We start from the raw sequence: 23,029 nt of genomic DNA, 5'->3' as shown, positions 1-23,029 counted from the left end.
TAGTAAGAAGATAATTTGATACGCGAATTTCTCAATATCTTTAGTTATCTATATACATATAGTGGTTTTATTAGATAGGTAAGATGTTTAATATGCAGATGGATTTATAAATTAATACCGAAAAATAACAATATGTAAGAAATTAATTTTCATAATTTACTCGTTTAAATCTATCTATATATAGCTATATGATCTCAAGAAATTTTAGTTTTAGTTACTTAATACAAATAAATAAATGGACAAATGACAAATTGTATGTGTAATTCCTTTTTAATATCCAGTTATAGATTTTCGTTTTATTTTATTCCAACATCATCCATTGTTAATAAATTGAAAAATTAAAAAAAAAGAAATCGGATGCTATGTGTCGGAAGATTATAAATTAAAAAGGAGGCTTTACATTCATTGTGCATATAGGTATGACATCAGAAAAAATATGATTAATTGTAATTTTTGAAGAATTTCAAGAATTACCTATTCCAAAATGCTTACTTGCTAGTTTTAATCTCATTTGTGCTCGATTAATGATTGATCGAAAATTAATTGCTGTAATAGAATTTTTCACATCTCGTACGTGGGCTATGAGAAAAAAAATCACGAAATTTAATGACTTTTAAATTGTATTTCAGTAAAAATAAAATGAAATAGAATTCATGGTAGATCACGAGTGTGAAATTTTCAATTTGGTATTGTCGTGAGTTAAATCATTTAAGATCAAATGACCAAAATTAAATAAAATTGTATTGAATAATTCTTGAAATCGTGAAAATATTTTTTTTTTTACTTTATTGTTCTCACAAGTTTATTATTTTAGGGACTAAATCAAAATAAACGATGATCTTTAAAAATCTCTCATATTCTATTTAATAATATTCTGTCAAGATTTTGATAATATGAGAAGTTTTATTTTACCGAAATCAATTTTTTTGATTATAAATTGGCAATCTCCAGATGGTTTTTTTAAAATTTTCGACTTCATATCAATTTTTTTCATAATCAGACTTTTCTGTTTTGATTTTTTTTTTTACTTACGAAGCTTAAAAATTAAATTTTAGTAATTCCGAGAAACTTTTTCTGTGGAAATCCTTAATATGAATGGTATTATTTATGAAAAATTCTTATTTGTATTTTTTTTATATCAGTAATATGAAAAATAACAAATAATAAAACTGATACGAAATTGGAAAAAGAATATTAAAATTGCAATCGAAACATTTTTGGATTTTAATTTTTGAAGTTTTTAAACATTTTAAAATTGGACGTTTTAGTTTTAAAAACTAATCTGAACTGTATTTTTAAATTTCGAAAAGAATTAAACTTTTTTAGTTCCAAAAAAATGTTATGTTTAAATCAAATATTATTTAGTTTCAAATACCAAGTTTTAGAAATTTTAAGATAAAAGTTCTTTTATACTGCTATTTTAGTTTTGGCATCCCACGTTGATATCAAATGACAAAATTTTTCATTCACCTTCTTGGATTACAAACTCCTTAAAATATCTTAACAATCACTAACTATAGTGGAAAAAGTTTAATGAAAGAACCGTATTATTATAAAAGGATAAGAAAAAAAGGACCATTCATTCATAAATAACAAAGGTGTATTATCGAGGTGATTTATTAAATGACCGTTTCGTTGTTATTACTTCGCGCCCCATAATTCATATCGATAGGTGGTAATATAATCAATATGAAAACTTTAAAAATGCCCATTTCTTTTGAATACTGCAATTCTAAAAATACACTAGAAATTCATACGATTCATTATTTTTGAGTAGAAAAAGAAACAATTAAATTGAAATTATCTGTGTTAAATTCAATAAATAGATTTGATGAGAAAATTACCTGAGAAATTAATAGAATGAAACGTAGCGAATGATTTCTTCGCTCCCTCATTCTTTTTATTTTTAGTCAGTGGCAATTTCTGAACGATGTGCTTAACTTATTTCATCGGAAATTCTACGGATAGATGTATCATTTCGTTGCGCCTCCAAAAACGATTAATGACCAATTTACTGCTATGATTTTATACTCTTAAAATAAAAAATTATTTATTTCTTAAAAGGACAAGACTTTAATGATGGCAAAGGCACAGTTTTTGATATTCTTTTTGTAGAAAGCCCGAAAATTATGAGATTCCTTTAAAACGGACCTTAAAGAATAAGTCAAGAAATACCAATATAAACCGTCTCGAAATAATAAAACCAGAGACCCAAAACGATGGATACATATATTGAGCCGTGAGAATTGCACCTGCCGTTAATTTATTAAGAACAATTTCAACCTTTATTTTTTTTACTGTTTCTTATTCTCTTTTCTCATTTTATGCATTTGCGTATTTTTTTTTTTTTGTAATCTCAACCACGTTTCACGAGTAGCCAAAAACAAAAGTTGCAAAGAGAAAAATAAATGTTTAAAAATTTGTGAGCTTCAACAATATAAACACAAATAAATTTGAGAGGATCGTCATATTTCGTTCCCATCAAACGCTCACTGAAAGAGCAAACAAGTTTACCTGAAGATCATTTTTATGAGAAGAAGAGAAAAATGAGAAAATATAAGGTTTTTATTGTTAAAGCCTGTAACAATATATACTGTGTTCTTCGTTTCCGTTCTGTTTAGTCTCATACTTACCTTCAACGTGTTAACATCACAAAAAGAGAAAAACGAACAAGAATAAAATATATACGTAAAGTTGAAAGTCATAATAGTTTTCCAATAAATTGAAGATGAAAAAATATAAATAAAAAAATATATAAAGATAATTTTATGTGAAAATTCAAATGTAAACGATATAAAAAACGCTTTTATTTTGCGTTCCTATTTGAAAGTGCCTAATCTAAAACCAATAAAAAAATCAAAAAAGTTGAATTTATAATAAGCTACATGTTGAGACTATAACAAAGAAAAGAAAAGAAAACCAACATTTTACGGTGAAATAAAAAAGTGAAAAATTATTAAAAATTATAATTTACGGTCGCTAGACAGGCGAGAGTAGAACTTAAATTAATTAAGTTAATTGGGTAAAATGGAACGTATCGTCATAAAGAGCTTAGTGTTATTGACTCTAACAAATTTAGCTATTGGATTGGCCTTATGTCCTGCTGGTTGTTCTTGTGAAGATGAAAGATTATTAGTTCGTTGCCAAGAGGGCAATAATCTTGATATTTTACCCATTACTTTAAATCCAGCCACAGAACGTTTAATCATCAAATTCAACTCAATTAGGATAATCGATTCATCTATTCAGTTCTATAGTGAACTAAGAATGTGCGATCTCAGCAATAACGAAATTTATTTGACTGAAGATAAAGTTTTCATCTATCAAAATAAACTCCTGCAGCTTCATTTGAATAACAACAAAATTAGTGATATAAATAATAATACATTTAAAGGCCTCGTAAGACTTGAGACTTTAAATTTACGCGGCAATTACATTATGGAATTGAGAAATGGCGTCTTTGCGACAACACCAAACATTGAATATTTGAATTTGGGACAAAATAGAATAGCCACAATCGAACCCGAAGCATTCGATGGTTTAAAGAATTTAAAGTCATTATACTTGGACGACAATATCTTGACATCAATTCCAAATTTTGCCTTTAAAAATATTCCATATCTTGCTGAGCTCTTTATTGGTATGAATTCACTTAACTCGCTGGAGAATGACGCATTCAGAAATTTAATAAATTTAGCGGCTCTCGATGTTCATGGCTCTCTTCTAACAAACATTTCGCATGCTGCTTTTTATCGTTTGAGAAATTTGAAATCACTGGATATATCAGATAATTCGTTAACAAAAATTCCTACTGCCGCATTGAGTAGTCTTCAACGACTTGAATCGCTCAAAATTGGACAAAATGATTTTGAAGTAATTGGTGAAGGATCATTTTTCGGTCTTTCATTTCTGAGAAAAATTGATATTTCCGGCAATAAGATCTTAAAACAAATTCAACCTGGTGCTTTTGCAGCAAATCCAAATCTAGAAACGATCACCATTTCATCAAATAAGTTATTGATTGACATTCATGATGGCGTTTTCAGTGATTTGCCAAACATCAAAAATGTTGATTTACGAAATAATGCTTTTGAGACTATTCGTGAACAATTATTGCCCTGGAAATCATTAAAGTCTTTTGAGCTTGCCGATAATCCAATTAGCTGTGATTGTGAATTAAAATGGCTTCATACAATTTTGACGAAGGATATAAAAAGCAATTATGATATAATTTGCTCATCACCAGCACAATTTTATGAACAACGACTTCAAGATATTCCAAATGAAGCTCTTGGATGCAGTAACGGTGGATCACCAATTGTAACATATATAATATTTATTCTTATGATCGGTATTGTGACAGCAATAGTAGTTTACAAGAATCGTCACTTTATTACTCATAAATTCAAAGGCAAATCACAATTCATTAACAACGATGCCGACTGTAGTTTTGAGCAGCATCACATCTATGAAGAGATTTCGGTAAAGCATAATGAAAACATGAGCAATCTTATGCATTACAATAATACAGTGAACAGTAATATTTATAGTTTCGGATGCCCCTATCCACTTCAGCAAGCTGTCACTCAACCACCAATTTATTTACCAACGGGACTTTATGACGAACGAAAAATTGTTCCACTCTATACTACTCATCAATTGAGTTCGTAGACACGCTTTTAACTACATTATCATTACTGGTGTATGACCAATTGAATGGCATTGATTTGTGAAATCATTAAACTTCAATGATAGTATAGAAGAGGAAATGCTTTTTCGTTTCTCATAAATATATCGCTTATTGAATCATTTTCTAGTCCCAAATGAGTTTAAACTAATTAGTTCTTTGTATTAACTAAAAAAATAAGAAAAGTTATGTTTTATTTATGGTAATTATAAGAAAATTTTTTACGAGTTTTTTTTCCTTCTTTTACATCTTATTTTTGCTCTAATTTTAATGTTACTAGAGCTTTTGATGAGCCATACCTAAGCTAATTAAAATATGCTTGCTAATGCTCTACATTTCTTTCATAAAAAAAGAAGAAAAAGAAGAAATCTCGTTAAGTAAAATAAAGAAAAAACAAAATTGGAAGGAAAGAAATAAAAATTTTAATGAAAATGTAAGAGTTTATTGTACAAATTAGGTCATAAGTTAAGAAAAAAAAAGAATTTAATAAATCATTAAGACTATGAATGTTTTGAAGACTAAAATATTTGGTTTTTACTTGAAGTCATAATTTTCTGATCTAAAGAAATGAAATTCTCATTACAGCATCCAGCATTAACGACCAAAAAATAATTTCGATTGATTTTTTCTTCTCTTTTCGTTCATAAGATTTGGTGCCCACCTAGAATTGTTCATGTTCATCATCTTGATCATTTCATATACGTATAAATGATTACAATGCAGGTTTACAATCAAGTTCGTGGCTGCCACAGTAATTATTCAGAACCATACCATGATGTTATGTTGTCAGTTTACTCTTAATTTTGTTATTTTTACTCCCTTCTTCCAACATTCCTTTTCTTTCAATTTTATTTGTGAGGGCGATGATGTCGCTCGTGATGAAAGTTCTTTTTCGTGTTCTCAGTTCATACACATTGTGTTTGATATGAAACCACACAATCAATATTAAACGAAAGAGAACGATTTTCATGAACGCGCTTTTCAGCAATCTACTGAGGTTTATTTTCATTTTGTCACATAGTTTACACACATTTTAATCTCTTTTTTGAAGTCCAGCTGCAAAAATATCCTATTCTTTTATATCAATTGAAATATATAGCTTATTTACTTTTAACACTGAACCATTTTTAGAATGAAAGGTTTAATATTTTATTCCTAGAACATCATTGACAATAGCCGATGAAATCGCAAAATATTAATTTTCCAATACTTTCGGTTAATGATTATTAGGACTAACAGACAATGAATAGCGAACACATTACATGGTATTGTGTCGTGGAACAATTAGGAAATGTGTTGAATAAAAATTTATGCAGCACTGCATTTGATCCTTCACAAGTCAACCAACCAGCATACATTTTTCATATAATAAATTGTTGTTATTACAACCGGCATTGATGCACTGCTAAAGATGAGGAGAGAACGAAAAAAAAATAATAAAATTGCTTGCAGGCTTAAAAGGTGATTCCAGTTCTTTTCATTATAAATAAATTTCCATTTTTTACCATAACTCTATCCATAGCATAAAATTTGAACTTATAAAAATTGTAATCGCTTTTTTTTTACCAAGAACTAAAGTTGAATACATGAATGCGAGAGAGAATGGAAAAAATAGGAATATTTAATGCATTTTTCTTGTAAAAGGCAAAATAATATCAATCTTCACATCTTCCTTTTTGTGGCCTCTTCTTATTTGCAGGTGAATTCAAAATATATACAAACACAATAAAGAAATAAAATCTTCTCAAAATTATCTCTCATTTCGTTCTTCCAATACCTTAAAATTAAAAAAATAAAATAAAATCGTTGCACCGGGCAGGTGTAAAAGTTTAATGAGAAGTTTTTGTATGATGTTTTTCGATTTTTAGTCTTCTTAAAATTATTTATTCTAATTCCACAAAAAGTGAAAGGATATACACTAAGATGGATAGAAAAATATAGGTATGTATTGATGAATCAATCCTTTTGACAAATGCGACTGCACTGTAAAATTTCGTTTGGTTAAAATTCTTTTGTTGTCTGTATTCCTTTTCACTCTTTTATCTGTCTTTTATGTTTTGAAAAAAAAACAACAATATAAAGGCATAGAGAAATGAAAAAACACATTTCGATAAAGAGTGAAATTCTATGGCTATTGAATGGATAAAAGGATGTGAAAATGAGGGATTAACTCTTTTGTTCCGATAAATTTCTCAGCTAAAGAATTTCTCTAGGTATTTACTTTCGGACTTAGCTTTAATGAAGCTGTCAAAAATGTGTGTAGAATATGATGAGCATAAAATTTATTTAAAAATTAATTATTATTTTTTTTTACTTTACTTTATAATCAGAATTGGGTTCGTCTTGGTAATTTTAATATGTTGGAAATGGTCTTATCTCTTAACTTTAATAGAAAATAAAGAATGCTTGCTGACCGTTATCTAGTATTTTGGTTTTGATTATCTAATATTTTAAGAAAAATGAGGATATAAAATGAAAACAAAACCCCTGCATATATAGTTTACAGTTCTCAGACTTTTTGAAATCTATTACACGCTGTGCTTGCTTGCATCTCAGTAGGTAATCTTACTTTTCTGTAGCTCCATAGTATTTTTTGTATTTTGCAAACAAATTTTTGCCTTTTCATTCTTTTTTTTTCCTAATTTTTCTCTTTTATTCATTTCATTTCATTTCGTCCATAAATTTTGTGAAGCTTGATTTCATTTTATTTTACTGATGCACCTTTCGACCATAAATATTACCTTTATGATACCCTAAAGCATGGGGAATCTACAAATCATTATTTTGCAGAAATTAATGTGCTAAGATTAACTATATAGTTTCTTTTTGCTCATAGACTCATTTTAAATCTACTTTTTTTCAGTCATATATATCTACTTAAAAAAAACATTATGATAATTAAAATACTTATTCATATTACTCTCATGATGTACTGAATAAAAGTCTGCAAAATTTGGATATCATTTCTTAACATACAAAGAACTTTGTTACTGTGATTGAGTATGCTCGGACTTTGGAGCTATCATAGATTAAAAAAAAAGAAATTATATCATGCAAAAAATAATTATGAAGGAAGAATTTTTGAATCTATACAAATGAAAAAAAATCTTTATAAGTTGTTTTGCATTGGAATTTAAAGTTTAAGTTTAGGATTTAACAACGAACAATGACTTATGTTTTTATTAAGAATAAAACTCAAATTTGTTAACGTTTGTAGATTTCCGATGCGAAAAGTAATTGGAGATATGCTGGGTTATGGTCAGTGAATGTGAACAATGCACATCATTACCATTGCGATTGTGTTGTTGGGTAACCAAAACAGATTCAACACTAATCCGATTAAGATTTAAGTAACTGTTTGTTGCAAAATATTTTTCTTTTCAGATTCTCCTTTTGCATTCTTTTGTGCATATGTTGTCTGATATATTTCATGTCATAATTGTTTATGCTACCTTAGAAGTTATCCATGTTTGTGGCTATTGATGTAAATTAGGGAATGAAGCAAGAAAACAAAATTAGTCATAGGCGTTTCCGAGAAATTTCTCATTTCAACGTCATACATTTGGCATAATATGAAACTAATCCACTTATTGAAAAAGATATGCATGTTAAGTCGATTAATGTAGTTAAGGAATTTAAAATTTGTACAAAAGGCGTTATTATCTCTATTTTTACAAATAAAATGAAATAAATAAAATTCACCTGCATCATTGAAAAAAAATTATTCTCAGAAAAAAAATGAAGAAATGAAAAAAAAAAAAAAAAACTAAAAAATGTCTATAAAGTCTATAGACAGCTCGATCATGATTTTCATGTCTCATCAATAGAAAATGAATGCATATCGATTAAAAATACATTCATGGTTCGTTCTATATTAAAAGGTCGCTTCTTTTTGTTCTTCGTTCTTTCAGTTCCTTCAATTCGATGTGAAGTTATAAAACTTTTCACCTGCTTATTCGCTCTCTTCGTTACATTGCGATGATCATTATATAAAGTTAAGTCTTTTTTTCCTTCCTTTAGTGCATGTACACATTTCATATAGGCATTTATAAAGAGTAAGAAAGCTATGATGGTAAGCAATAATTCAATAATTTATTCCAAACTATATCAGTGTGGAAGAGTGATGTTAAAATAAAATATAAAAAATATAAAAAAGGCCCTCAGCTTTTTCCAGCTTGAAAACAAAACATCAAAATTTAATGTGTGCGCTTCACCTGCAAGTTAAATAATTTGAAAATCACGAAATGAATTGTCTTTCTCATTATAATATAATTTTAACATTCTGCTCTTCATTTTTCGAGACCATCATGTTAACTACAATGTTTACCACTATCATCAAACGGGCACCAGTCAATGCTCTAATGAAATATGTAGTGTGATGGAGACTTGAAGAATAAACTCATGACACATGTAATACTAATTGTATATGTTCATAATACGCAACAGCCTCCTTTGAGACTATTTAATAATCTTCTGGTCTAATTCTTTAACACAGTAAATTCAGAAAAAGATGAAATGCATGATACTACATATTGAAATATTCACTTTGACCATGATTTAAAACACCAAAAGTATATAAATATAATGTGCGTTCTATTCCCTTAGCTTTAATGAATTATCTAACAGTGTTTTCCTGTGGCTACTTATTTCAATGATATTTTTTCTTGTTCTTTATGTTCCTTTAATGTTTGGTTTCTTGATTAGATTGCTTAGGGCATAACTGAATGGAGGAAAATACCAGAAATCGGTTTAACTGCTTATTATTAAGGCATTTAGGTCTAAGAATAAAAAAATGCAATATTATTTACCGACTTAATCTTTGGTAAAGAATTAGAGAAGAAAATAACAAAAATATATTGAAGCTGTTGATTTGTTGAGTTACATTAAATTTTAATCCTATTCTCATATTCCTCTACTAAATTTCTTATTACAATAAATGGTGTTAAAAATGAGTGTAAATAATGTACCATTTCCTCTGTCTATTCTATATTTTATGCTCCACGCTCCGTCTTTTAGCAAACAATATGAATCTGAAATTTTTTTTTCTTCTTTATATTTTTTTCTCTTCCTTTCCTTTTTTTTATTTACTATCCTTTAAATACTTACCTAAGACGAATTAACAATGACAAAAATTGTACAATAGATGAAAGAAGAAGTAAAGCTGATGTAAGTTCCCTCCTTACAAATAATCGAATAATGGGCATTAAATAGTGATAAATGGTGATAAATTGCAAACGGAAAGAGGAAGAATCGTATTGATTTCGGTGTTGAAGGACAATAGATTAAACTGTGCAATTACAACAGATGCATCTTATTCATTGAAATAAAAGTCTATTTTGCAATTATTTGTTTTTTATTTTTTCACAAACCGGATGTTTATTATATCTCAAATTTCCATTCCTCCTTCTTTTGTTAATTGTTTCGCTAAAAATATCTTTAATTTTTCTAACTTTTAAATTTTTGGTTTGAATAAACTTTTTACCCAAGTAAGTAACGCTCAACTACTTATGCATATAGATTTGGTTTTGCACAAATTAAATCGTAATTTTTTTTAATACTACTCATTTTCAATGATCTAGAATCGATTCTTGATGATTAAGTCAGCTTCATTGCTTTTACCGATATTGATATTTGCAATTTTTAAATAGGTTGATAATTAAACGGTTTTTGACTTTTTAAAAAAATAGCAAATCGGTGAGAACCGATTCAGATGTAAACAAAAAACCGGTTCTAAAATTAATTTGGAAAATTGGAAAAAAATATTATTAAAAAAAGAACGCATACCAAAATGGGTGGATGGAAATTGGAGGTATTTAGAATGGCGCTGTATATGTCATTTCCAGTTGCATTATTTCATTGGTTTAATCAACCTGAATATTTTGAGAAATGGGTAATATACGTAATATTGTTTCATTTCAATCATGAATTATAGACTAATATTTTTTTTCTAGGTAATTGAAACAAAACGAGAACTTTATCCGCCAGAAGATAAGCAGCAAAAAGAGCTAATAGAAAGCACAATACGAAAGGTTCGAGAAAAGCAGGATATTAAACTGCAAGAAGCACTGAAAGAGTATCAGAATAAATAAAGCTTTTAGTTTTTCAAAATGTAACTTACTGACATTTTTAGAATAAATCATTTCTGTAAATTTAGTATGTATTTGGTATAACTGACATCCAAACGATGTCTTATTTTTTATTATTGTTATTAAAATTGTACAAATGAGATTTCAATCACAACATTCTACGTAGGAGAGAGATTATAATATTTGAGATAATTTTTTGTATGGCTTCTTTTAGGCAAACATTCCTATCTTTTGTTTCTTGCAATATTCAGTTGCCTGTAAAGTTAAGAACAAAATTTTAATAATTTAATTTGCTAAAATGTTAATTTGTTTAGAAGTACTTACTTTACACTTTTCAGCAACTTTTAAGTCTCCACAAAAATGGGTAGGTCCCCAAGTACATTCAGAATCACCAACTAAGTGCATATTTTTCTTTGCGGGAGTACATAAACCCATTTCAACACAAATTTCCTTTGGGGGAACTGTGTCAATTAAAGTCATTATCAATTCAGCATATTGATCTACGAATTTAGTACATTGTTTTGTGATGGATTTTGGCATTTTACTGCAAATATTCTCCACTGCATGTTTAATCTCTTCTTGTGTATGCTTATCTTTGAGTTCTGATTCCAATTTTGCCATGACAAATTCACAAAGCACACACATTGGATCCTCTTGGACGTTTTTCTTTGTGTCATCTTTTGACAAAGATACAAGTCCAACTACTGGAACAGCTGGAATAGCAACAACATTAACAATAACAGCCTCATCAATATTTAAATCTTCTTCAATAGCACAAAGTGATAACTTTTGACAAATTTCTTTTGGTGTCATATGTTGTTTTGAAAGTAAATCGACAATCTCGTCGACATTTTTTTCAACAAAGTTATCGCATATTCCTTGATATGGATGGAATTTAGAACATTCACGCAGTAAAACATCTTCAATTTGTTGTTTTGACATGCTTTGCGATATTTTTGATTCGGCACCACCGACAACCGATGTACACAAAAGACACTCTCCAGAATCTGTATTGACAATTTGACCATCAATTGTATTGTCAGGAATTTCATTTGTTACGATAATATGAGGGATGAAATTTATTTTTTCTACACCGACCTTAATCGTATCGTCTCTAATTTCTGCCTTTCCTGGACATAACTTTAACAGAGAGCAAATGCCCTTTGGTGTTAAATCAGATAAAAGCTTTTCAATCAGCTCGTCATAGTAAGTCTCTATAAAATCATTACATTCCAATTGTGGTTTAGGTGGTAAATGCTTACAAACTTTTGATAGAGCGGCTTTTGCAGATTCTTTGCTTTTTGGACTATCAATAAATTGGCGAGCTTTAGCAACGACTAATTCACATAACGGGCAACTTGGTTTGCTTTTTTCATTAATTTCAACATGAATGGTGTTTGGAGAAAATATATCAACGTCATCTTGATTAACATTTGTTGGGCATAATTTTAATTGTGGACACAAATCACGAGGGTCAATTTCCTGCACTAAAAGTGCAATTATAGCATCACCATACAAATCTACAAAGCTATCGCAACTCGGTTGAATAGATTTCGGAAATTTAGCACAAGTTTTTTTGACCAACTCCTTGATTTGATCCTCATTCTTTGCGTCACTCAATTCCTCTTGAAGAAAATGAAGGAAATAGGTGCAAATAGCGCATTGTTGACCACCGTCAACCAAGTCAAGGTTTGATTTCGCTCCCATCAGTTGATCAATAGGCAATATCATTGATTGAATCTGTTCATTTGAAAAGACCTTTTCGTTTTGACCAAGACGTTTTCGTGAAATAGGTTGTTGTGAAGGCAGTAAAGGCATATGAGGTGCATTTCCTTTGATACCTTTATCACAAAGTCCAATTAAGAAGCAAACTCCATTGGCATCTAAATTCTTTACCAATGTTTCATATATTATGCCATAATATTGATTGATAATGCTATTACATTCTTGCTTGAATCCTTTAGTTTGCGAGCATAATCCTAGAAGAACAGATTTGAATTCTTGTTCTGTGGTATTTGCAACCAAAACGTCGCGTAAATGCTTGACAAGCTGTTCACACAATTCGCATGGAATATCATCCTTATTATTAATAAATCCAAGATTTGATTCAGTTTTAATTTCAATATTGCTTGAGTCATGATTATGATATTTTTTTGAACACGATCCACTCATATGACATATTTTGTCAGCTTTTAAGTTTTTCGACAGCTCATCATAAATATTATCGAAATATGTTAGTATAATGCTTGAGCAAGCATCTGAAAATGATGACAAATGACCGCAAGCTGATAAAAACCCATCTAGTACTTGGTCACGACTTGAAGTATGAAATTTATTTGAGATTGCATCTCCAGCGTCATTACATTTATTACAACTGAAAGCCTGCTTTTGTACCTTATACTCCTCAAGTAGCTTATCAATGGCTACATTATTGCAAAGTCCAGCCGTTGAACAAACAACCTAATAGATTTACAAGACACAAGTAAGACAATAGCAATAAAAATGATAATTTGAAAATAAGGAAGTGAATCATTCTTTTTGAAATGATGATGATAATGATGTAAAATAAAATAAATTGGGACAATCAGTGAAATGGAAAATATTTTCTTTTTTATAGAAATTCTAAATACTTATTTTACCTGTGGATTCATTTGCGATGCCAGAGCTTCTACCAATTCAGGTATAAAATCATCTGCTAATCGTTTACATTCCTTCTTTACAACAGAAATAGGAATCAAGTCACAGGATCCATCGAAAACTTCTCTAATCTCTTCCATTGTTTCATTACTTTCGAGTTGGTCTCTCGCTTGCTTTACCATATCAAGGCATATTTGACAAATTGAATCGTTATCCTCTGGTACATGTTGTTTTTCCCAAACAGTCTTAATGCAATGACGAACGGCTCCACAGCTTTTTGCGTTTCTGAAATTAAATTAATTTTATAAGAATTCCGTATTGATCAGCAAACAGCTATGAAAATAAGTTAAAGTATGATAACCTTTGTGACATTTTATTCAATTTGATAAAATTATTTTCATCTTCTATATTAATTAATTTTTTTGTAACTTTTCATTTTCAATAGGAATAAGTTACGCTATCATAAATCTAATTAATTTTTTGTGCTAATCAAATTAAATGCCTTTAGATGTAAATATTTTTCTTTAAAAAAAATCAAGTTTGTGGGACATTAAAAAGGAAAATATATGCTGGTTTACTCACGTTATATTCGAACACCAATATGCAGGTCCATAAGTGCAATGATTACGGCCCAATATTACCGAACAAGAAATTACAGTAGCTAAATATAAATGTAATACCAGTCATTAATTACGCATCAAAACAAAGAATTTTTATATTTAGAATACAATGAAGTTAAAATGTTTAGAATTGCGATCAATAAACAAATATTACTTACCAAAAATAAATACTAAAAATATACTGATCAAAATTCTCATTTTTCTTTGTTCTCTAGACGACGATTTTATTTAAACTAAATAAACAAAAAACAATAGCCCTATGTACAGTGAAAACTCTCAAATTATATTCTAGAGTCACTTTTCAAATTTAAACATAGCAAAACCGTTAAAGCTTTTTTTCAGTTTGTCTAATAAAGATTGATTTCTAAAGTATTGATAGATGTAATAAAATCAATGTTTATCGGTTAAGTTGATATTTAATTTTGATGTGATTTCCTTTATTTATTAATCAGCAAAATTTAACAAAATTAACATTACAGCAGGTGACTTAAAAATCCAGTTTTTAAAATGAATTATCGATTACATAGACTGCCTCATTATTGCTTGAGCATATTAATCGAGTTTGCTTTGAACAATCAATGGATGTGATGGATTTTCTCAAGCCGCTAAGCATTGTTGTAATTGATATTTTGTTTTTTGCTCGCTCTCCATTAAGCCATGAATTTATAGAGTCAACTTGGTTATTTCCATCATAATCTTGTGTAATATTTTGCATCATATTTTGAGTCCACTTCCATAATTCACCATTAGACGATGCCGAGAATAGCTTATCCGGTTGAGTTGGATGAAACATAAGCTCAGTAATTGCAAAATTATGAGAACAAAGATAACTTGCAGGAAATGAGGGATTTCGAAGATCATAAACTGTAATAGATCCTTCTTCTGATCCAGATAAAATAATATGGCTCTGTGTTGGATGATGGATGATACTAGTTACACCATAACATTTCTTTTGATCTTGCGAAGATATTTCAAAAACAGATGATGGATCTCTTTTTCCTGATCTTAAATCAAAGGTTTTTAAAATTCCCAAACGATTTCCTGTGATTAATTCCTTATAGTTAATAAAACGCACTGCTGTTTGAGTAACTGAATCTGTTTTTTCTAGACTTGTCACAACTTTTTGACTATTTGCAGATAAAATATTAATTTTTCCATCTTCACCAATTGTACTAATATTTTCACCAAAAACTGAAATGCCTAGATAAAAAAAAAGAAATCTTAGAAGTAGTAAAATATTGTTGAATTTATAATTTAAGAATGTATTACCCGTGCATAAAGCAGAATCAGTGGTCTTAAAAGAGTGTATGTTGCTAAATTTGAAATTTTGTCGAATAATATTAGCATCTCGATTGATGTATATTATAAACACGTTACTTCCGCAAGATACAGCAAAATTATTATGATCTATTATTTCAAGTCCCGTAGACTCATCACCATCAAGAGTCAACTTTGAGAGCACTTTCGGTATGTATTCATTTTCAACAAATTCATCTGCATACTTGTTCTTTGTCATCTTCCAAAATTTCACATTGTTTTTATTTTCTGACGATGCAGTTAGGAAATTCGTCGGTTCCAATTGTTGTTGTTCTTCCTCCACAAACCGTATCTTATTAATGCGCTCAGAAACGAAAGAACTGTTAATTCTGACTAAACTATCGTTCATTTTGCCCTTTTTAATTTAATTTGAATAAAAAATTTGTGCACAAAATGAATAAAGCGGTATAAACAAATTGAATGTTTAGAAAAAAAATCTTTATTCAAAATTTAATTGAACGTTATTTTTGAGCCTTAATTATATGGTATGAACATGAAACAGTTAACATGGTGAATATGGTTCTTCAAAAACTGCGTTCAACAAATCTACTACTTGTTCTGTAACCTCGCCAACATCGACTTTAATTTTACTAACATCTGTATGCATTTTTCTATTAAATTTAATTTAAAGGATATTTATTACAGGATTGAACAAATGTATGGTTAAATAATACTCACGAAATTTCCGTGACGATAATTTTGAAATTTTGAGTTTGCTCCGACATCAGCTTTACTAAAGATTCGTGATTGTTGGTCAGCAAGTTTATCTTTTTCATAATTTCCAAATTAATCTTTCGCTGTTCCTCAAGTTTCTCTAAATAATAGGAATTGCGCTCGTCGCATGTATTTCCTTTGAATATTTTTTTAACACGACTTGTATCCAGTTTTTCTTGCAGAATCTCTTCATCTTCTACTATATTTTCGTACTTTTCATTGGTGCATCTCAAAGTAACGATTGGAGAGCTAGTATGGACATGAAATTCCTTGTTGCATTGCCGACAGAAGCTAGAGAAAAATTGTTAATGAGAAATCAAAAGGTTACACTCCTTAAACCTATGCAATACTCACTCTTTCTCACAACAATCAGCTTTAAAGCAATGAACAAAGTGTCCACAGTTGGATCTTACAGCTTTATCACCCAATTTGAAGCTTTTGCCACAAGCAGAACAGTCATTTTCCATGGTTTTTATTAATATTTTTTTATAACAAATTCTGAATAAAAAATTCCCGCTTAAAAATGTATATGGGTTGATAAATTCAAAATTAGTTTTTCGGTTATTCTTTTAGGACTATAAATTTTATTTGTTACATGTCTTCAATTCTACCTTCAATTTCATGATTTTGATTAAATTACTAAAGCATATAAGTAATTAAATTACTGACGTTTTGCATGATTTTTTTATATGTTTTTATTGTTGTTGAAGGAGTTTGATAAATTTTTTATCCGTAGAAAATAGTTTTGTAGTGTTCTCATATAAATTTAAATTTGGTCACATAATTCACAAGTACAAAAAATGAATTTGTAAGGTTCCTATATATTAATGTTAGTTTGCTCATATACTTCGCAAGTGACACCAGAAATTAAGAATTCATATATTTTGACTTGACACTGAAAATTTATCGCTTCTCGGCTGTAATGGCTAAGATCAAAGTGTAGTATCTGTTCTTATCAGCTTAACATCTGGTAGTTTCTGCATAGCAGAACAAACAAATGTTAAACTGATTTTTGGAAAATGACGGAAACAAAGAAGCTTGCTTCTGTTCTGTCCGGGTTGGCCTAGTATTGCAGTACTTCTAGGAACGGCCCAAATAAATAATTTACATAAACAATTCTACCTTGCATTAGTGGTCTGATGACAATATAAGGTTAAACAAATAGTTCATGAATGGATGAAGAAAAATATACCGCGGATGGTATCGTTGTAATGATATGGACTTGAATGTATTGTAACTTGCTAAAAATTTGAACGGGTTAATATGAATGTTGTTCCTAAGATTTAAATGGAGTTTTATTTTACTGCTTCACATAAAAAAGCTTTAAATATGCGTTGAATGCCTGAATATAAATTGGTATAATAACATCGGTTTAAAATTTATTGTTGAAGGTAAGATGTTTGTGTTTAAAAATTTCTGTAGCCATATTAAGCTAGGGTGGCCAGAAGACTTTGAATGGCCACTGCTGCCATCTGTTTATGGTATAAGTCAAGTTTAGATGTTCCTCTTATTCAAACATGAGAACATCGTTGCTATCAAAGTTGTATACATACCGATATATTTGTATATATATTCCGATTCTTATAAATGTAAATTAAACATAATATTAATTATTTTTTAAATAATTATTCATTTTTATTAATTGATTTTTATAAATTTTCTTTCATTTTCCAAAACGAATAAAAATATGAGCTTGTTCATTTTTATTAGGTATAATTTTTTAATTTATTATTTTATATTCAAAATCATTCACGATATTCTCATGACAATATATGAAATATACTATTTTTTTGCTAGATGTGTTTATGACATAGATGTATAATAATTTGTTTATAAAACCTATGGATAATGGATGTTTTGAATATATATCATTAAATTAATCAATTCATTTTATTAAATATTAGTGTTTATTAATTCGATTGCATCGTTTGCTTTTATTTATTTTTTCTTGTTTCTGAATATCTTCATGTTTTTCTTCTTGATATATTTTTAATAAAAGACAAACATATATTTATATCGAAAAATGTATTTATATTATGAACATCAATTAAAATGCTTACGATACAATTTTTATGCTATTATTTTTGATTTTTTTTTCTTCTTAATTTAGGTATTTTCATAATAACAAGATTAATGTTTTTTTTTTTTTAATTTATCCGATAGTTATTCTCATTTAATTTAAAATATGTTTACGTCATAACATTTAATATATAAAATTAAAAATAAAATAGAATGATGACTCTTATTATTTGGCAAATGTTAACAAGAAACTGAATAAGAGGTCTTTAGGTCTGTATTTTTAAACTCGACTTTTTCGATCCTTATCAGAATTTATTTAAATGTAGAATATAACAAAATTAAACCTTGATTAGATTTTTAGACAGTAAAGAACTTTCAATTCTATAAGTTGGTCATATGTTTTTTTTTTTTTTGAAATTTATAAATACTTCTTTTACTCACTTGGTTCTGTATAAAAATCTTATAAATACACATACATATGGAAGTTAACATTTTACGAGTTGTTTTACTTTTTTTTTTAAGTATAAAAGCTTCATGATTTGAACAATTTAATGAAAAAATATGTTGCGATTTTAATTCAGCACTCAGTGCGAAGTTCGGACCGGTGAATGAGTGAATGAGCGATGAAGCAAAAAATTTCGCTCTTAATAAAAATGAAGATTATTGGAATAATGGTAAATTTGGTCATTGTAAAAAACAAGAGCTTTTATTCTCAAATTTTATATTATTTTGTAAAACTGTTGAATATAAAAAAATATTAACATTTTGAAAAAGGTTCTTGGAAGAATTAATTCACATTTTTATCATTTTTTTTAGAACTTCACTTTGTAAAAAAATTTGCTATTTTCAGTTCTCTAAACATTACATTATAATTTTAAGATGCCAATTAAAAAACTTAATGTTTTGTTTATAAAATAATTTCTGGTTTTATTTATGTTTTATATATTTTCATCACGTTGGCTTCCAAGTTTTTAATCTTTAATACTATAAGATCATTTCATTTTTTTTTTAATTCTATATTGTTGAAGATTAAAAACGAAGAACCGTTAATCATGAACGTTCAAGTAATTCATAAAAATTGATAAATTTAAATACTTATAAAGAATTTGTTTTGTGATGAATATTGTACATTTAAAAATTGCAAAAAAATAACCACCAAAAACATGTTTTTGACAATTAAATTGTAATTTAAAACATTTTAAAATTACCATCATTATATCCATAATGTGAAAAACCTAGATGGTGGCAACCTTGTTTTAAATATTAGCTAGTTAAAAACTTGATGACAACACGATGATGAACGGATGAAAACATTATTAATTTATCAGACCGAGTCATACTTTAACAGATTTAGAATTTTTTAAACAATTTTTAAACGAAATAGAACATTAAAAAAACTAATATTGTATTTAATACATATGTTGTTTAGTTCTTATTATTGTGTGTACACAAGCATATAGGCTAGAATTGATTTTCACACATCATTCGAATGGATGATGGGGGCTTTACATCATCCATTTGAAATTATATTCCTTAAAATACTTAATTTTTTTAAAACTTTTTCTCTCTATAATACAAATGAGCCCTTGTACATCTTTAAATCACGTATTAATCATTCAATTTTTTTTAAGCCATTACCAGTGAAAGCGAGCATTATAAAGAAGTAATGAATTCAAAAGTTTGAATGTTTACTTTTGAGTTACCGAAAACCTTTCAATTTTAATCGCATTAACTCTTCTTTTCCACGATTGTTATCTTATTTTTACAGTTGGAAACACAATGATAATGAATCGTTAAATATGCGAATTTAGCATAAAAATTTTATATACTGTACTTTTAAACTTGAACAAATTGAGCACATGTAAATTTTTCGACGTTAGATTCATTGAGAAAACTTGAACATCAATTTGCAAACAAAACGAAAGAAAGAAAGCAAAAAGTTAAAAGAAAAAAGGCTTCAAGCTTATTACTTTCAAATTGATTTTTTTAAGAATACCTATGTATATGAAAACTTTTCGTGTAAGCTGTTTTCTCATTTTTTTCAACTAGAAATTAAATTTTTTACATGATTCATCGGGAATTAATCTCTAACTATGAGTTGCTCATTTGTTACGTATCACTAAATTTTTTAAGACCCCACTTATCCCCAATGTCATAAATCTTCACGGAAAAACCTAAACGTAAGTCCTTTTAAAACCGTCACTTTGAAGAAAACTTTCGAGATAATCTTAAAAAATTAAATTGGATAATCCAAAATGGAGGATGATCCACTTTAGTGAAATCGGCGTATGATAATATTTTTAAAATTTTAATTTTCAATTAGCTTCAATATTTTTGGGATCGCTTTTCGCTTCATTTCTATGACATTCGGGAGATTGTATTAAAGAGAGTGAAAAGTAATTATGTTAAAAAATATTTGTATTATTTCTTTACAGGAAATATATTTTTTTGTAGAAGAACAATATTTGTGTACATCAAAAACTTTATATTGCTCATGATTGTGAAAGAAGAACATCTTTTCTTGCTTTCTCTTTTTGTTTTTTTTCATTACTATTGATTACTTCGTGAATCTTGTCTTAAAATATATTTGTATATAGAAAACATATAGTTTTTATAAAGTATAAAATTGAAATTTTTTTCTAAGTTTTTAATTTACATTAATTTATTTCTGAAACAGATTAATCTGTATGCCTCATCATTATTGTGTCTCTATGCATTTTATTATTATTATTTTTTTTAAATAATTACGTTTCTGGTAGTATCTGTAAAATTTTAACTTACATTTTTTTATTGGGTTATAAAAACTTATCTATTGATTTTTTTTTATTGTTAATGTTATTTATCATTCTTTAAATGATTGAAAATTGTTCCTAATTCGCTTAGTCATAATTTTTTTAAATTTTCTTTTCATATGTTTTTTTTTTGTTGGTGTTATGATTTTTTTCTATTAATTATTATTCATATTTATTAAATTTATATGTATTTGAACATTTACGTTATAATCCAGTTATGTAAAAAAACATCTTATATTATACCCACATTGATAAAAGTAAATCACGAGGAAAAGAGGGTAAAAAATATTGAAAATATGTTGAATACTAAAAGAAAAACTTTTTATGAGGTTTTGTTGTTATTTACACACATATACACGCAATGAGGGTAGAAAAAATGAAAAGAGCGAAAAAAATCAACATACCGGTTCTAATTGTTAAACTTTTTTTCATCTTTCATTTCAACAATACTTTTTCTCTTTTTGCTTATAAATATATTATTTAACAATAGGTGTATGTATAAATATTGTACACATTTGCTTAATGTTATAACTTTACAAATATATTTTTATTATTATTTCATTTATATATAATAATAATTATTTTCTCTTTTTTTATCGTCATATCCCGATGATGGAAATTTAATGATTTTTTTCTGGCTTTCTCTTCCTCTCAGGTTTTTCTTTGAATGTTGCAAGATGAACTTTTACATAAAAGATTCCCTGTATTTTTTTAAATATTCATATTATTTAGTTTCAGAAAAATATACTCTCTTTATTGTATTTAATTTCACTATCAACAATTTAAAAAAAAAAAGAAAATCCATCTTGAAAGAATGAGTGGATTTTATATATGAAAATATTTCTCTTTGCAAAGCTACAAATTTATGAGAATCATAATAATTATATCGGATAACTAATTTAAATCATTAAAAAAAGCATAAATATTTTGGAAAAACTTAAATAATATTTTCTATATATATTCTTAAAAATTATTTAATAATGATGTCTCAAATAGCCGCCGTACAATGGTGTTCTTGTACCCATCATAGCTTTTTCTGTTGCTTTCTCAATAGAACGCGTGACGCATCGATAACAGCATACATAAGATAAACATCACTTGAACAATATACGACGGAAAGCTCGACGAAAATCTTTATTGAATATTGTATAAATGGCAGGATTTAAAGCGCTGTTCATATAACCAAGCCAGAAAGCTAATGCAAACGCCCATGACGGAATCTCACATGTAGGGCAGGCAGGTGTTAGAATATAAAGGAAGAAAAATGGAAGCCAGCATGCGATAAAACTTCCCATGATAAGTCCCAAAATTAAAGTTGCTCGCTTCTCCTTTTTTCTTGCTATCCGTCTTTTCTCTTTCTCTGGATCACGCTGTTTAACTTTGGGCAGAGCAGGTTCTATTTCGCAGTTTGATTGCACGGTTGTTGAGCTTGATTTTTGGTTTTTGTTTTTCACTTTTTTATTATGCTGATGATGATGATGATGGTGATGATGGTGTTGATGATTGAGATTTTGTTCTTTATTACTTGATTTTGCAAACCTTTTACCGAAAATTGGTTGACAAAGACGAAATTTTAATGGTTTAACTACTGCACATCGACTAGCTACACCGGAATCACTACTTGATGGCTCAAATTCACTCACTGCATCAGTTTCAATGTTTACTGAAAGGGCACGGCACCGCCCAATGTTTGGCGATGATTTTTTAATATCACTTCCATCTGATTTTTCTATAAACATTGTTGGATTATCATTCGCCGAACAATCATTATTTGATGTGTCATTTATTGACAGTGATAAACGTGACTTACCATCCTGCGGTGAAGTCACTGCATCTACTCGCAACGTATCTTTATATATATCATTTTCATTTTCAGCACCAGCTTCACTTGTCGAGACATCGGAAGCAAAATCACAGGTTACTATAGGTATTGATATATTTACTGATGTGCCAGGCACTTGTTGATCTGTTAATCCAGGCGCACCATTATTATTGCACGTAGATGCACCATTTTTTGGCTGTTGTTCTATTGTTGCTATTTGAGTTGAATCGTTATGCATTGAACATTCTTTTGAAGCACTTGGACCAGGGGGCATTGGAATGTTAGTCCGTGGATTTGAAAACTTTGTTTCCTAAAATTATAATGAAAACATTATT

At 28.4% G+C, this 23,029-nt stretch overlaps 4 protein-coding genes and 1 non-coding gene across 5 annotated transcripts in view; 2 read left to right on the top strand and 3 right to left on the bottom strand.

The window, feature by feature from the left end:
• The first annotated feature begins 2,696 nt into the window (after positions 1–2,696).
• On the top strand, positions 2,697–5,149 carry LOC139088694 (leucine-rich repeat neuronal protein 2-like). Its single transcript, XM_070637957.1, has one exon. It carries the CDS (start codon positions 3,028–3,030, stop codon positions 4,669–4,671), a length of 1,644 nt encoding a protein of 547 aa, XP_070494058.1. The 5' UTR covers positions 2,697–3,027; the 3' UTR covers positions 4,672–5,149.
• A 5,696-nt stretch (positions 5,150–10,845) lies between these two features.
• On the bottom strand, positions 10,846–14,308 carry Sap-r (prosaposin). Its single transcript, XM_070637945.1, has 5 exons — positions 14,189–14,308; positions 13,993–14,071; positions 13,413–13,695; positions 11,098–13,233; positions 10,846–11,028 (listed from the first exon to the last, which is right to left on the bottom strand). The coding sequence occupies exons 1-5, from the start codon at positions 14,226–14,228 to the stop codon at positions 10,984–10,986; spliced, it is 2,583 nt and encodes an 860-aa protein (XP_070494046.1). The 5' UTR covers positions 14,229–14,308; the 3' UTR covers positions 10,846–10,983.
• Positions 14,309–14,426: 118 nt separating this feature from the next.
• Positions 14,427–16,564, bottom strand: Nup43 (Nucleoporin 43kD). The gene is made up of 4 exons (XM_070637981.1): positions 16,416–16,564; positions 16,026–16,352; positions 15,300–15,958; positions 14,427–15,230 (listed from the first exon to the last, which is right to left on the bottom strand). Exons 3-4 carry the CDS (start codon positions 15,694–15,696, stop codon positions 14,533–14,535), a joined length of 1,095 nt encoding a protein of 364 aa, XP_070494082.1. The 5' UTR covers positions 15,697–15,958; positions 16,026–16,352; positions 16,416–16,564; the 3' UTR covers positions 14,427–14,532.
• A 402-nt stretch (positions 16,565–16,966) lies between these two features.
• Positions 16,967–17,161, top strand: LOC139088824 (U2 spliceosomal RNA). The gene has a single exon (XR_011544254.1). It is a non-coding gene; the product is annotated as a U2 spliceosomal RNA (small nuclear RNA).
• Positions 17,162–21,076: 3,915 nt separating this feature from the next.
• Octalpha2R (alpha2-adrenergic-like octopamine receptor) overlaps positions 21,077–23,029 on the bottom strand; it is a 51,185-nt gene continuing 49,232 nt past the window's right edge. Inside the window, exon 3 of the mRNA XM_070638095.1 lies at positions 21,077–23,004. Within this exon, the coding sequence (XP_070494196.1) occupies positions 21,967–23,004 (1,038 nt within the window). The 3' untranslated portion in view covers positions 21,077–21,966. The remainder of the gene's footprint in view (positions 23,005–23,029) is intronic.

This window comes from Chironomus tepperi, unplaced genomic scaffold, assembly GCF_022539635.2.
Source record: "Chironomus tepperi strain 1889 unplaced genomic scaffold, CSIRO-AGI_Ctep_v1 contig_170, whole genome shotgun sequence".
NCBI classification, from domain to species: Eukaryota; Metazoa; Arthropoda; class Insecta; order Diptera; family Chironomidae; genus Chironomus; species Chironomus tepperi.
This window is presented reverse-complemented; position numbering and strand designations above follow the sequence as displayed.

Bases quoted from the DNA above. Each gene is read 5' to 3' on its own strand.
- LOC139088694 (XM_070637957.1), top strand. From the start codon at position 3,028: ATGGAACGTATCGTCATAAAGAGCTTAGTGTTATTGACTCTAACAAAT.
- Sap-r (XM_070637945.1), bottom strand. From the start codon at position 14,228: ATGAGAATTTTGATCAGTATATTTTTAGTATTTATTTTTG. The intron at 14,072-14,188 runs GTAAGTAATATT...ATTTATATTTAG, and splicing joins ATTTTTAGTATTTATTTTTG to CTACTGTAATTTCTTGTTCG. The intron at 13,234-13,412 runs GTAAAATAAGTA...TAAATCTATTAG, and splicing joins CATCGCAAATGAATCCACAG to GTTGTTTGTTCAACGGCTGG.
- Nup43 (XM_070637981.1), bottom strand. From the start codon at position 15,696: ATGAACGATAGTTTAGTCAGAATTAACAGTTCTTTCGTTTCTGAGCGC. The intron at 15,231-15,299 runs GTAATACATTCT...TTTTTTATCTAG, and splicing joins TGATTCTGCTTTATGCACGG to GCATTTCAGTTTTTGGTGAA.